General features: G+C 37.9%; 2 protein-coding genes and 1 pseudogene across 2 annotated transcripts; 1 reads left to right on the forward strand and 2 right to left on the reverse strand.

Annotated features, from left to right (window-relative positions):
• The first annotated feature begins 1390 nt into the window (after nucleotides 1-1390).
• On the forward strand, nucleotides 1391-8416 carry LOC113349021 (kinetochore protein NUF2 homolog). Its single transcript, XM_026592941.1, has 11 exons — nucleotides 1391-1607; nucleotides 1692-1910; nucleotides 2205-2295; nucleotides 2383-2562; nucleotides 3607-3696; nucleotides 5219-5326; nucleotides 6237-6290; nucleotides 6738-6852; nucleotides 6963-7120; nucleotides 7217-7312; nucleotides 8090-8416. The coding sequence occupies exons 1-11, from the start codon at nucleotides 1444-1446 to the stop codon at nucleotides 8141-8143; spliced, it is 1329 nt and encodes a 442-aa protein (XP_026448726.1). The 5' UTR covers nucleotides 1391-1443; the 3' UTR covers nucleotides 8144-8416.
• A 494-nt stretch (nucleotides 8417-8910) lies between these two features.
• Nucleotides 8911-9496, reverse strand: LOC113351878 (late embryogenesis abundant protein 7-like). The gene is made up of 2 exons (XM_026595789.1): nucleotides 9416-9496; nucleotides 8911-9315 (listed from the first exon to the last, which is right to left on the reverse strand). The coding sequence occupies exons 1-2, from the start codon at nucleotides 9473-9475 to the stop codon at nucleotides 8911-8913; spliced, it is 465 nt and encodes a 154-aa protein (XP_026451574.1). The 5' UTR covers nucleotides 9476-9496.
• A 2421-nt stretch (nucleotides 9497-11917) lies between these two features.
• On the reverse strand, nucleotides 11918-12461 carry LOC113351879 (annotated as a pseudogene).
• Nucleotides 12462-15413: the final 2952 nt, after the last annotated feature.

Genomic DNA, 15413 nt, shown 5'->3' on the forward strand with positions numbered 1-15413 from the left:
CTAAGTTTAAATTGTAAACCTAGTCTTCCAAAAGCAGAAGTCAAAAACAAAAATATTTTGCTTCTTAAAAAGTCAACTTTTTTGTTTCTGGAAATCGTTCTTAAATTTTATACACAAACTAATTTTTGTTATATGAGTTGTCGGTCTTATCCTCTATGGGAGAGAAAGAGAGGCGATAAACGAGAGAAAAAAAGGATTGATTTTTTAGACTCAGACCATCTCAAATTGTTCCTCTGGGAGTGAATTTGAGTTGATCTTGGTACTGTAAATACAACTAGGAGCTTATGTCTTTTGTTTTTATTTCCTGGGTGAGTGGTTTTCTCCTTGTCAATCGGCTTTAAACTGATTGAAGATGGTGTGGCTGTGCAATTTTGGGGATGGTGGTTTTGGGTTTCTTTGAATTTGTTCATGCACTTGATCGTTTTCATGGGTTATTTTCTTTCGTTTACAGCTGGTTGATGTTGAATCGTGCTTAAATCTCTTGCCTTCTTCCATGTTTTCCCTAGACAGTTGAGCAGGGATCTTTGTGTTCTAAGATCGGAGTATGTTTTAATGGTGGAGTTTTGAGTGGTTGAAGTTTTCTGGTGGTGGGTTGCAACCACAACAACGTTTTTCTTCGATTTTCATCATCGACATGTTTGATGGTGGTGGTGATTGATTTTGCTTGGTGAAGAAAGGTCACGGTTTTTCTTCCTGCTAGTGAAAATCTGCAGCTAGGGTTTTCTGGTTTCGTTGGATCGGATCTAGTCCAACCGGTTCTCAATTCGGGTCGAGTTACGGGTCGGATATTTTCTGCTACAGATTGGGTTGAGTGGAACTGGTGTGGGTTGCTTATGGTTGCCTTATACCGAGGCTTTGTATTTTCTTATGTTGGCTTTGTTTTTATGTTGGCTTTCTTAGTGTAACTGTCTTTGACGATTGGACCTTGTTAGTGATACCATTCGAGACTGGTGTTTGATGTATCGTTCGATCTTTTGTATCGGGTTCGCAATTACCCTTATAGGTATGCCCTGGGGATTACCAATTGTTGTTCGCTAAAGCCTTATCGGTATATTGGTCATTAGTACGATATCATTTGTCCTGTACGTCTGTTGGGGGTCTGTACTTGCTCTTTTGAGCCTTTAATCACTGAATCCTCACTTTGTTTAAAAAAAAAAACTAACTTTTGTGTTTTGATTTTTGGAAATCAAAAAGTTATATCTGGATGTATATCCAACTGCGCAAATCCTCAGTAGAAGTAATTTTGAAAAGTCAAATGAAACTTCTTGCATCACAAAAGAAGTATTTATTGCCTTGGTCTTTAAAACTAACTTTTAACTTTTTGTGGACTAAGTTTCTACTCTTGTGAGGTATCCAAACACACCCTCCTCTTACATTTGGAAGTAGAAAATAAATAAATAAAGTTGAGTTTCCCAGGCGGGAAGAAGATAGAGAGTGAGAAAAATGGCGTCGACATTCTCATTCCCAGTGTTACCGCGCAAAGACATAGTAGCAATTCTATTTGAATCACAAATTGCTAGCATAAAAGAAGAACATCTTGTCAATCCAACTTCTGATGTCGTTGTATCTATTTACACTAACCTCTTAATTTATCTTGATCCTCTTCAGTTAAGTATAAAATAACACTTTTGAAACCCTAACTTTTTTTAGTTTCATTTTTGTTAATTTTTTTTGTTTTTTGTTTTTTTCAGGGATGATCATAGACAGGCTGATTTTAATGCATTAGGGCAACTTGAAAATCCAGATCTTCATGGTGATTCGGTTCGGTTGGTGAATATGTGTCGTAAGATTAATGAAGTTATGGCTTCGGTTAGTTGTCCAACTGACTTTCTATTAAGAGATTTGGCTAAACCTGATACACATAGGAATGGACTTTTTCTTAGTGCCATCCTCAATTTCTGTCTTCATAGGTATGATACAATAATTTTTGCTTTGCTTTATAATGATTTCGTTGTCGAATTATCGTTTATTAGCTGATTACACGAGCATCACTTGAAATAGAACATTTTGTTTTCTCGAAATATAAGACAATGCTTGAATTGAAAAGGGGGCTGTTGTTCTTGTACAAAATTGTTCAAATGTAGAAGCACCAAATTTTACCTTCATCTGTTGGATCAGTAATCTTGTGTTAAATGATTGGAGTTACTTATAGTAGAGGGTTTCTTTTGTTACACGATGTGACAATAGCTTAAACATTTTTGCAGGGAAACTAAATTGGTTCTTCTGCAACCGTTCGTTGATCAAGTGAATATCCATGAAGAGCAGCGGAATGAGTTAGAGTCAAGGATCTCAGAGGTATGTTTATGGAAAAGATTTATGTCACAGACAAGTGGTATGATGTTTGAATGTTTTGATGAAATGTCTAATGTGTTTGCTTTGAAGTTACACATGGAGATGTCTAATCTCAATGAAGCGAATGAAAGGGAGCAGCCATTTATTGCGGAGGTGGATGGTAAAGTGAAGGAGCTACGCCAGACTATTCAGGAACTCAACAATCATCAAATGTTGGTGAAAACTTCTTTATTAGCAGTGAAGGGCCGAGCCACCGAGATTGATGAGAAGGTATGGTCTTCAGACTTCTTGAATTGCAAGAAATAAGTGTTGATTTTCATTGTTATCATGCTTAATGTATTTCTACGGGTTACTCTATACCGTGTTGTATTTAGTAACATGTGCTAAGGCTGAAAGATTCATTCTGTGCTCCATTGTCGTAAGTGTGTAGTTTATTTCAGGCATACATGTTCCATCTCATATCTTAAGATTTGCTTGGTTTTTTTATATTTTCTATTGTTCCACTGAACCATCTATTCTGCACCTCAATTAGTGTTAATGTTCATGTCATGCTGAGATCAATCATTACATTAGTATCCCATGTTAGTCTAACTGAGAAGACATCTTCCAGTTTCTGAAAACTTGCTTAAGGTTGTCTTTTATACCAAACAAATCGAACAGGGATGCTTCAGTCAAGGTTCTCTGAGTCTGAGGAGTAAAGTTGAGGTTTTCATTCAACCAAAAGGTTGAAGGATGAGAGTTAGTTCACTATCTCAAACTTAATCATCATGCAAAGAGAGATTGAGCCTTCATATATGGGCTCTAATGGCCTGGGTTACAAGTTTGCAGTGTCAGAGTTTACAATAGAAGGGTAATTAACCTTATCCCACATTCTCTCAAAGTACCAAGTATCTGCTCAACACTATCTTTTTAAGCGGGGATAAATGTTCTTGCAAGATTAACAACCAGTGTTGGTTCTCAGTACATGCTTCGGTGTGCATCACTTGGAGACTATTCCATTCTGATGGAAACTGAGAAAGTTAAAGCTTTTACTTCAGAATCAATTTTTTTGTTGAAAGAATCAGGCATGCGTCTGTCTCGTCTTACTAATTTATTTGCATCTTATGTAACTAATTTGCTTCTTATAATCTTTTCATTGCTATCTCTTTGCGTGTTATAGAGTTAAAACCAATGCTATTTTATGTGCCTGACCCATCAATTTTTTTTGGTAGATAGGTGTCATCTATAACTTCAGAGTCACTCCTTAGATATGATGCAGTTTAGATCCTCAAGATTGTGTCTACTCTACTCATACCATGTTACTTTTTCTTGTAGATTTCTAGTGCTGAGTTTACCTTGATTCAAAGTGCACAAGAGAATGCGAAACTGCTATCCAGAATTGTTCAGTCTCCAGACAAGCTACAAGTATGCTCTTAATCTCATCATATTGTGGATAGTTTCAAGTTAGCCCCACGTTCACTAAATTATGGGGAACTCCATCTATTAATGCTAATGTTGTTCCTTATATGGTTATTCAGTTTCCTCTATTTTACTAGGTGAGTTGGGAAAAAGCACACCTTTTTGTTGATTTACCATTTAGTATTCTTGGTCTTACGCTACCTGACTTTCCCTAAGTTGTCAATTCTGCTTGTTCAGATGTTATCACGTGGATTAGTTACATATAGGTCTATAGCTTATGTGGTTGTGCTGTATTCCGTTCTCGACCTAATGGACCACCACACAGGATGCCCATGCTATACATTTTAATTGCTGATTATTAAAAGTTACTGAAGTATTTTCTTCTACTGTAACTGAATAAGCCAGACAAAATGTACAATGAACTCTCTGTTATTAAAATATTAAAAGCAGTTGGTGAAGCTTCTTTTGTCCCACTGATGAGCGTGTCCTCAACTAAGACATTGTAGCGTCAAGCCATCAACGGCTAACAGGCTGATAGCGATGAATATGTAACATCACTCACAACAGAGACACACACACCACCACCACCACTCCCACACACACACATCTTAGTTCGGCCATTTTGTAGGGTTATTGAGGAGATAAGAGTTATTGAGGGAATTGTCATTTTGGACCAACATGTTGGCCAAATGTGCATGAACAGGATGCGAAGTCCAAGTAGCATGGTCAATAAGACAACTTACAGAGAAGAGTGTAGAATACTTCTTTGTTAGTACCAATGGATGGAAGAACCTTAATGTATGAGTCTCTTTCTCTCCATCACACACCCACACCTACACACACACACACACACACACGCTGACCCACACTCAGACTCACAGAGTTTATATCGCGTTCATTTTTTAGGAGTATCAAGGAGATCAAAGTTATCGTAGCCTTGTAGGAAATGTCAGTTTGGCCAACATGCTGGCCAGATGTGCATGCACAGGATGGGGAGTCCAAGTAACATGGCCTATAAGATAACCTCCAAGAATAGTAGAACACACAATATATTAGGAAGAACGCTTTGGAGGTGGAAGAACCTATTGTAAAAAAGTTCAGATGCAGTGCTCCTCCTCCTCCTTTAAAGAGAAAGATAGTTGAGATTTTCGTTATCTTTCCTAAAGTGATTCCTGATATGATGAAGCATATTCAAACTTTAAAAAAGGTGAAGACAATAGATGATCGATTCGTGTTCATGGCTTGAATTTGGTTAAGTAGCTTAAGATTTAGACAGGGAAACAAGGAAAGCAGCAGCGGCAAATATAACCTTTATATATCTTTCTTATAAAAATTTGCTTATTAAGTAGGTTTGAATTAGGCTTAGATAAGTGAATTTACATTTATCAAAATGGAGGGACAGCTGGTAAATAGATATTTCACACGTTACTAGTTGATAATTATCCTTTCCGCGAGTATTTCAACTGATCTACATGGTAAACACCACCAGATCATATATTTCTCTAACACACTGCTTTGCAAATGAAAGGGGACTCTGGAGAAAAAGAAATCCATCCGAGATGATGTTAAGAACTCCGAAAGATCAGCAATGCAATCTTTCCAAGAGAAGTCTTGCACACTTGACGTGTACTCAAAGGTATAAAATTTTCCTGCACCGTATTTTTCTGCCATGGTTCCTTCTTAGTTCTTAACCTAGCACGAAGGTATTAATTAGTAAACATTTACATCTTTATTCAGTTTGCTATTTCTCATTTGCTATTCTTTTGACAATTTAAGTATGTTCTAGATTTCTGAAAACTTTAAGCTTGACAGTAGAACATTTGAGGTACAGGTAATATTCTTAGACCGTCATTATAATCTGCTATATAGAAGCGGGAGATTTTGCCTTATGAGAGTAGAACATTGCTAATTTCAAAATGTAAATTTAGACTTCCAACGTTCTGTGGTTTGCAAAATGTAAAGTCTGATATGTTATCTTTTCTAGATTGCTGGGGGCCAGGGACATAAAATGCATGTCAAGAAAAAGACTTCAATTTTGGGGGACCTAATAGAGCCAAAATACCATCGTCAGTCGGTATACACAAAAAATATAGTTATCAGATTGTCTTGGTAGGCAAACTTTCAGAAATAATAACAGTGCTGATGTGGGTTTAGTTTCCGAAGAACCCAATTGTCTTCGTTATTTCCTCGATCCATTGCAGTTTTTCTGTTCTTTTATTCAAAGACATGTAATATGTGTATCAGTCATCCAAAATTCATGTAGTTAAAAGATACTCCTCAGACAAAAAGAGTAATTGATTTTTTGATGTAGCTTTTGCTACCACAATAACATTTTCAGCAACCTGCTGGAGCCCTCTTTAATAAAAACCTAAGATTACCGACTCGTCAAGCTGCAGTCTTCTAGGTCAGATATTGATCCACACTTTCCTTTGGGGTGGTCAAAATAATTTTGTGCTGGAATTTGTCACATGCCCCATGTTATATTCTTATCGTGATTTTTTGGTACAAGTATCCCTTTTACTAATAAGTGATATTTTACTTGTCAGGCTTTGAAGAAAATGTCCAAGCAGCTTGCCCAAATGCATGGGACAAAAGAGCAGGTTGGGTTTATTTAACTTGCATTTTTGATTTTTCTTGTTTCTTGAAAGGCTAGGTTCGGTAACTCAGTAGTTTCGACGGATTTTAATTTTTAGGTGTAGTTTATTAATGATAACTCAAAACTTTCAGTTTAGAGTTTTTTTGCGCATGCTCCCGAAACCGTTTGAGATACATGGGAGATCTAGCGCACATAATTTGAGATAATTACAATCATCCGCGTCATTACTTGGGCATAAGAGACGTTTATTTGTTTTATTATTAAGATATCCTGTGCGGTTATTTGTTGGGACATAATTTATTCAGGAGAAACACAAATTAAGAAAATATAGCAGGTTTGGAGCTATGCTATTTGTTGAGGAATGGCATAACAATTCGAAAGCCTCCATAATAACTTAACGAAATGGTACTATTTATGACCAATATATGTTAGTGACTCTAATTTGTATCAGGCCGATGCTGCAAAAACAGTTGAGAAAGATGTTAAGGTTCTCAAGGCTAAGCAAAATGATGAAGGACTATTGGGCATGTCTCTTGAAGCGAAATCTGTTGAGCGGCAAGGAAAAGGTATTTTTTCTCAAACTTTGTTTAGGGATATTATTTTTCTTTCTGATTTTGTTTTCTCGTTCTTTAAACATGCAATTTGACACAAGTACAACATACTTTGATTCATTCAGTGGAACAACTGGAGGAATTAAAAAAGGCATATGAGAAAGAGAAAAATATGAAACATGAGGAAGTCACAAAGAATCTAGACTCTTCGAAGTTGGAACTGGAATCAAAGAAGAGTGATTTTGCTGCAAGGAAAGCGAAGGTGGAAACTTTGGTTGTGGAGGTAATAATATTTTGATCACTTATTCTTACGCGTCACTTAAACTTGGAGGTTAAACTCTCACGTGTTGTTTTATCTCTCTTGGTGTTTTGATAATAGGGGGATGGCATAAATAAGAGAAGGAATTTAGAAATAGAATCTGGAGCAGCTACCAAGCATCAACTGTATAAAAAATGTGAAGAGATCGTTAATGAGGTCCGTTCTGAACTATGGAAATTGTTTTCTTTTCCTACTTGTTTTTTCTATTACTTCGTTGCTAGCTTGCTTGAACCAATTAATACGACTGAATATGAGATCTGAAGGGTTTATATCATCAAATAATCAGGAAGGAAATTTACCTAGATTTTGTGGCATCCAATTTCGAATGCCCTCCTGTGTTAGGTATCTGTAAAAGAATATAAACAATAATAGTAAGGGCAACCATGATTGAAACTCCAACAGATTATACCAGTTGAAGAAAGTTTGCAAAACTCCTTCATTTCCAGGGTTTTCTGGTTTGTTAAATTGATCAACTCCAAATGCTATTGAACATGGTGTAATACCACCAGCCCCGATTGCCATGAACGCAAATGATGAAAATAGTAAAGCAAGCTGGGCTGGCGTGGCTTTTTCGCCTTCCCTAGGTGATGCTGATGGAACCATTTCTGTTAACCAGAGTAAAACCGTCCCCTGTAAGTGGGAAGAATGCATGAGATTATGCTACAGTACCATAATTTGTTCGTACAAGGATTCCCATGTGATCTTCCATTTACCTGCAGTATTCTATGGTATATAAGGTTAGAATACTTCAGTGAAGTTATCGTCCCTCCCGGAGAGTAATGTTAGAGACTTGGAATGATTAGTCTGAAGTCTAATTAGAAACATGAACATAACAACTAGCTTTTGCTGCCATGTTTTATTATATATCATTTTATTTACATTTTATCTTCTATTCCTGGGTTTAATTCTATCCTGAAATGTATATTTGTGTAGTTTCACAGCTATTCACAATCTATCGGGTCTTATCTCGACCGGGTGCAGTGTTAACTTGTGCTCAACAGCAGTTAACCAGTAGATACTTGAAGTTCTGAATATAGAGTTTTGGTACATTCTGCTCTGTGATTATTCATTCGTTGTTTTGTGGAGAATGTCGGAAGTCATGTGCCCTTGCTAGAAAGAAGTTGGTGAATTTGTTGTTTTTCCTTACTTGCTGGCTCGACCAAATGTCTGGATCACAGTTTCTAATTTAATCCTTCACGTGTAAACGTGTACAATTTTTGTATTTTGTAGTAATATTAATATGATCAAGTTTGCGCGTGATTTGTTCTTGTAATCTCTAATTTGATGCTGCCTTGATTTGGTAAAGGATGGGGTATTTGTTGGGAGTTCCTTGATTTGGTATGTAATGTGCCGCTCAGCTACCTAAACTATAAAATCTTGTACGTTCCACACTTGTGGACGAGGGCTAGAAACATGTCTTCCTCTCATTTTATAGAGCCTTTCGGGCACCTCTTCTATTCACAAGAGTGCATCAAGATTATTCAACTACTGCTTTATCAGGTGGTCTCATTAGCTTCCCGGAGACGTTCAAGCAAACTTATGAAGTTTTAGATTTTATTAACAACCGAAAATTCACAACACAAAACAAATTGCGATTTTTTGAAGTATCACAACCTAGTTACAGCCGTTAACATAAACAAACAGCTCACTAACTAGGCTCCATTCGCTAAAACTATTGGACACAAACAACCAAACATGCTCAAAATGAGCATAATAGAAATACAAACAACAACAACCCCAATGACACGGATTCTCTAATCCCTGTCAGCTGTAGGATCATCACCGGCACCAGCCATGCCAAAAGTATTCTTGACAGCATCAACAGCACCTTTAGCTGCACCAGTTACTTGTTCAGCGGCACTCGATAGCATGCCACCAGTCTTCTGCGCACCAGCTTGGGTAGTTTCTTTGGCATACTGAGCAGCATCCGATGCCTTCTCCTTTGCAGCTCCAGTTTTCTCTTGCAAGTAACTGCCTGTGCTATCTTTCGCCTCACCAGCCCGTTCTTTAGCAGCTTGAGTAGTCTCAGATGTCTTGCGCCCCGTACTGTCCTTGGTCTGTTGAGCATGGCCTCTAGCAGCCTGAGCAGTCTCTGACGCCTTGTCCATGGCTTGGCCAGCTTTATCCTTCACTGTACCCATTGCATGTTCCGTCTTTTCCTGCATATATCAATCCATCAAATGTTAAAACACAAAATGGAAAAAATCCATGAACAACATCCGTATAAGTCACTTATCAATCGCACGAAAAGGAGATAACCTGAGTGCGGCCTTTGGTTTCACCAGCTTTGTAGCTTTGAGATTGACCATGAGAATCCATTTTTGTTAATCGCTTCTTGTAGATCACTGAAGTAGACTGAAAACTTTCTTTGGGAGCAGAATACGCTTGAGCAGGAACAAAATAGTACTGTGATGAATGAGTTAATTAGTAAAGATGTGAGAAACCAGAGTTTCGCTCCACATATTTATAATTCAGCTAACTCAGCTGACTGATAACACGTGTCCTGAAAGTCACCACGTGTCTGCTACTTGTCAACACGTAGATGGCTCCACACAAAGCGCGCTTCAGAAGCGAAAAGCACCCGTGCAGCTGACACGTGTCCCTGAAGGCTTTTTTTAAACTACAGTTGTGGCGGCAGTATTGGGCATTGTGAACTAATGCGTCATGCTTCTGCCTAATCCTAATCTTTACTGTTGATTTTTTTAGGACACCTGTTGCATTTGGCCGAAGTTGCAGTAAACTAGTATCCACAGACGTTACTCCAAGGTTAAAGTTTTGGCATCTGAGGGCAAGGTCAACTCATTTCATTGCCTTATAGGTACTTGGCACCAGAATATGCTCAAAGCGGTCAAATTTCAGAAGAGGCTGTATATTCTTTTGTCGTTGTTTTTGGTAGAGCTTGTCACAGTGCACATAGCTGTTGACAAACCAGCCAGAAGGCTAGCAGTGCCTTACTGAGTGAGTAAGAAGCATAAAAGGTTGTTTTGTGTTTCCAAAAAGATCTAGGAACTATTGCCCTTAAGACTTTTCTGTCAAAGAGAGGTTAGAAATGTTCAGTGCGACAGAATTTGGCAGATTTAAGGCCTGACGAAGAAAATTTGTTAAGCTTACTTAGTGCCTCTGCATTGAGGAGTACTTTTGGGGTTCAGGTTTTATGCTTCAGAGATTTAACTTACGCTTTAGTTTTCTCTAAATTATTTTCTACGGATATGGCAAATAGGCATAGGATTTTATCCAGGATGGTTAATTACTTCTGCGAGGAATTTGTGGACTAAGGAGGTTCCGATTGTAAAAGAGGTATATTATTCCGTTCACTATACAAGGAACGGAACTAACATGAAAATATACGTCTTCCTATTTTTGAAACTTTTATTGATTGAATGATTTAGTCTGCCTTTTCCTCGAATTTTTCCGGAGAAGCGAAATCCGCAGAGCGGCCTTACTTCGAGGTTCCCAAGGCTGCAGTCATTGCAATAATATATAGTGCAGCTCTCGCGATTACTTTCAACTCATGTGTGGCGTATAAGCAGCACCGAGTAAATATGCATCCCTGCCAGTTTCCTATTTTTCTATTTTTTTTTGAACGGTGCAATTTATTAGAATTAAAGGTTGGTTCTTACATTGCGGGTGTAGGTAACCCCGTTCCTATCATCCATTACAATATTGGAAAGAACTGCTGGGCATGTGTTATTCCAAATTCTTGTAGTTGAAGTAGTTGGGTTTTGTTGTTGATGTTCTACCGTTTCATTTGTCAGCCGCTAGGTTGGCCTCCCTATATGCATGCGTTAGTTTAACCTGTGGAATTGTTTCCATTAGCATGTTGATCTCCAGTGTCATTCCTTTTAGGTACCATGATACATCTTCTTTTTATGAATATCGAGTCAAATTTTTACTTTTTGAAAGTAAAGCAATATTTTTACTTTTTGTAGTTTCTTTTCCCTGATCTTGAAAGCCAAAACCGATTATTTTACTTCAGGCATGTGGTCATTGAAAACGTGTTAAGGAATGTAAGCGAAGCACAATTTAAGCTACAAACTTCACAAACTCTAAGTAGTACAAATTACACTATTTTACCGAACACCAAACTTCTCACGTATGTAGAGTGGAACTCCATTACTGCCTAGGATATATTTTGATGCCTCTTGGTTGGTTATGCATTGATGGTACATGAAATACAGCGGATGCTCAAGGAATCTCACGCAAGCGAGAGGTGGACGCTAGCCCAGCTGCACCAGAGTCGGAAGAAAGTGCAGCCTTGGGACTTGCTGTTTCCCAATTTTCATTTGGCGGGAGATTCAAAACGAACTGATGAGTACTTATGTTAGAATAAGTTTCACCATGACTCATTATTATACTACTTTACGTTTTCCGCAAAACCTCTCTTCGGTGACAAGTTGTTGCCTCGATGTGCAACGAGGAAATTTGATTGTTCGTAAATATCCTACGCCTGCTGTGGTTACTGATACTTTGGTACATTTGGTGAATGAGGAATAAAAAATTAAAGTTTAAATAAAGTTTTAAGATTTTTTAAACAACGAAATTTTCACAACCCCGAAAACGAAGTGTGAATTTTTGAAGTTACACCACCTAGTTATGGCTGTTAACATAAACAAACAGCTCCTGACTAGGCTCCATTACTAAAACTACTGGACACAAACAACATAGCATGCTCACAATGAGCAAATATAACCATAAAAGAAATACAAACACAACAACAAAAGCCCCAATGACACAAGGGAGTAAATTATTTTTTCCCGGATTCTAATCCCTATCAGCTGTAGGATCATCACCGGCGCCAGCAAAACCAAAAGTATGCTTCACAGCATCAACAGCACCTTTAGCTGCACCAGTTACTTGTTCAGCTGCACTCGATAGCATGCCACCAGTCTTCTGCGCACCAGATTGGGTAGTTTCTTTGGCATACTGAGCAGCATCCGAAGCCTTTTCTTTTGCAGCCCCAGTTTTCTCTTGCAAGTAACTTCCAGTACTGTCTTTCGCCTCACCAGCACGTTCTTTGGCAGCTTGGGCAGTGTCAGATGTCTTTTGCGCGGTGCTGTCCTTTGTCTGTTGAGCATGGCCTCGGGCAGCCTGAGCAGTCTCTGACGCCTTGTCCTTGGCTTGGCTAGCTTTATCCTTCACTGCGTCCATTGCATGTTACGTCTTTTCCTGCATATATTAATCCATCAAATGTTAAAACCCAAAATGGAAAAATCCATGAACAAGGAGATGGAGTGAGAGGGATAACCTGAGTGCGGCCTTTGGTTTCACCAGCTTTGTAGCTTTGAGATTGACCATGAGAATCCATTTTTGTTAATCTTCTTGAAGATCACCGAAGTAGACTGAAAACTCTCTTTGTGAGCAGAATACGATTGAGCAGGATCAAATTAAATTGTATAGTAGACTGAAAATTAGTAAGAATGTGATAGATGTTAGAAACCAGTGTTTCCCTCTACATATTTATAACTCAGCTAAGAGCGACTGCAATGGTACGACTAAACTCAAAGATCAAAGACCAAAAAAAAAGACTAAATATGAGTTTAATCTGTATTGTGACGTTATGGGGAGAAGACCAAATTTGGTCGCGTGTAAAACAATTTTACGCATGAAGACGGGCGGAAGTATTAGTTACGTTTCATTTCTGCGCGGAATTATAAATTACGTTTCAAACGGGCGTAAATATAAATCACGTCTGTTATCGAGCGTAAATATAAATTACGTTTCGTATGGGGCGGAATCTTAAATTCCGCCCGTTGATCAGACGGATTCCACATGACCGCTAGAAGAAACGTAAAAATAAATTCCGCCCGAGTTAAACACGGTCACACAGCACGTGTGAGATCAGACGGGCGAACATCTGGTGTCCGCGTGATGAATTGTACGGACGGACATCTGCTGTCCGCGTGATGAATTTGTCAGGCGTAAAATATTTTTACGCCTGAGACGGGCGTATCCAAAATTTCCGCCCATTAGGTTTTCATTAGGGCGTACTCTTCCTGTCCGTCTGATGAAATCGGGCGTACTCTTAAGCAACCGCCCCTTCCACAAATACCGCCTCTCCTTCCCAACCACAACCCATCTCTTCTACACGAGCCTTCTTCTTCTCAGTTCATATTCTTCCACAGTTCATATTCTTCTTCTCTTCACCGCCCCTCTTCAGTTCATATTCTTCTTCTCCATTCCCATCTACCAACCGCACAAAAACCCTAAAAACTCCACAAAACCCCTAAAAACTCCATTATAAGGTATGTATTTTCTACTTTCTTTATTCAATTTGTGTAATAATAATATCATGTATTGTATTTTTTGTTCGAATTTATTTAGGGTTTTTACGTTGAAAATTGAATCAGACTTTATTACTAATTGGATATTCATATTGGGTTAATCAAATCTTATTAAAATTGGGTTAATCACATCTTAATCCAAAATGATTTGAAATTGGGCTATTCGTGGTGGTGCCATTAAAAACGATTCGATGAAAATTTTCAAAATGATTTGAAATATGGAAAACTATTTTTTCTTCCTGATACTATTTTTTTCTTACCGAATACAACGAATGATATGAAAATGTTAAAGGAATTCATCTGGTATATATAGGTATAAAATAAACCCGTTATTAACATTCAATTTCAAACGTTCGAAAAAGATAAATATCTTACCAACGGTCAAAAATCTGCTACGCAATCTCCAACGCCAACGTTCGAAAAATTTATCATTCTAACGTTCGAAAATTTTCATTTCATGTTTCATAATTTTTCTGATAACAGTTACTGGGCGTAAAAAAAAGTCCGTTTGAGAGGGGCGAAATTTTGGTGTCCGCCCCAGAGAGGCGGAATTTTGGTGTCCGCCTGGCAACGCGCGGAATTCTGCTGTCCGTCTCATCAGGCGTAAATTTATGTTACGCCCGCAACAAACGTAAATTTAAATTCCGCCCCACCAACATATGTAAATTTGGTTTACGCCCGTTAACAAACGCAATTTAAGTTTACGCCTGACAACAAACGGATTTTAAATTTACGCCCGACTATATTAGGATTTGGGATTTGGTCGCGACTAAATATGGTCTGGGTTTTGATCGTGGGCTGGGTTTTGATCTTTACTCCGTCCCGCTGCGTTAGAAAATCAACCCAAATTTTTAGTCTTCCTCGCCCACTGTGGATGCTCTAACTGAGCTGACTGTTAACACGTGTCCTGAAAATAAACACGTGTCTGCTACTTGTCAACACGTAGAAGGCTCCGTAATGACTATCTTAGTACCCATACGCTTCATTTAAAAAAACCAAACAAAAAGTAACCGTACTGCCGCTACAGAGTGCACGTGGTGATACGCTACGAGTTCTATTTTTTGTTTTGTTTTTGGAGCAGAAACGCTGCGAGTTAGAAATGGTACATGATTATTTGCCCGATGTTGCACCAAAATCCCACAATCGCTAAAGACGGATACCAGTATTAGTTGGGCTGTTACCATTTCAGTAATTCAACGGTCAGGATTACTTGTAAGTATTTTGTCTTATATAAAATGGTACCATCACTGCTAATGCTGGTGCCAGCCTTTATCAATCGTGCAAAATTTTCCGTATTATTAGATTGGTACAATCCTGGATAGATAAGGTACATGTCATCTTGTTGTCACTTTGGTTTATGTATGGTGGTTAGTTTGGAGCTCATAGAAATTATTTGAGGCCTATCATTAGAAGATAAGATAAAATATTTTGAAGTGAAATGGAAAATTTTTTATTCAATTATTTTTCTTAATAGCTAATTCGTTTCTGATTAATTACTGGAAATTCGTGCGGTTAAAAGATGTTTAATCTTGTTAACTTAGATATTTAGAATGTTAATTCGTCATCAAAATATGATTTTTTATTTTTTTTTGTTAAAAAAATCAACTCAGAATCGGTGGATGTTCATGCAGTCGTAAACCGATTCTGGGTTAATGTTTTAATTCTTGAAAAATACCAAGAATCAGTTCATATAACTTACTAAATAGACCGATTGTAGGAAAATGAGAATGTCAATGTACACATAGACCGATTATGCTATACTTTTTTCATAAACAAAACATTCATTTATAGTTTTGAGAATCATCATGTTACATAGTTGAGGAAATTAGCGCATTACATAGCACAATTTAGTACGCGAATTCTTGAATCTAGCACATCAATACATCGATAATGAACTTCCGAACATGTTTGTTCAATACTCTATATTCCCTCGCGTGCATGAACCGTCGTTCACCATTACATATTCGTCGTTGAAT

Source organism: Papaver somniferum, chromosome 2 (genome assembly GCF_003573695.1).
Source record: "Papaver somniferum cultivar HN1 chromosome 2, ASM357369v1, whole genome shotgun sequence".
NCBI lineage: Eukaryota > Viridiplantae > Streptophyta > Magnoliopsida > Ranunculales > Papaveraceae > Papaver > Papaver somniferum.

What these genes read in the sequence shown, in the direction of transcription:
- LOC113349021 (XM_026592941.1), top strand. Translation starts at nt 1,444, where the DNA reads ATGGCGTCGACATTCTCATTCCCAGTGTTACCGCGCAAAGACATAGTA. An exon ending in AGTCTCCAGACAAGCTACAA is followed by an intron (nt 3,697 to 5,218) that starts GTATGCTCTTAA and finishes TGCAAATGAAAG; the next exon opens with GGGACTCTGGAGAAAAAGAA. An exon ending in TGGAAACTTTGGTTGTGGAG is followed by an intron (nt 7,121 to 7,216) that starts GTAATAATATTT and finishes TTTTGATAATAG; the next exon opens with GGGGATGGCATAAATAAGAG.
- LOC113351878 (XM_026595789.1), bottom strand. Translation starts at nt 9,475, where the DNA reads ATGGATTCTCATGGTCAATCTCAAAGCTACAAAGCTGGTGAAACCAAA. An exon ending in AAACCAAAGGCCGCACTCAG is followed by an intron (nt 9,316 to 9,415) that starts GTTATCTCCTTT and finishes TGATATATGCAG; the next exon opens with GAAAAGACGGAACATGCAAT.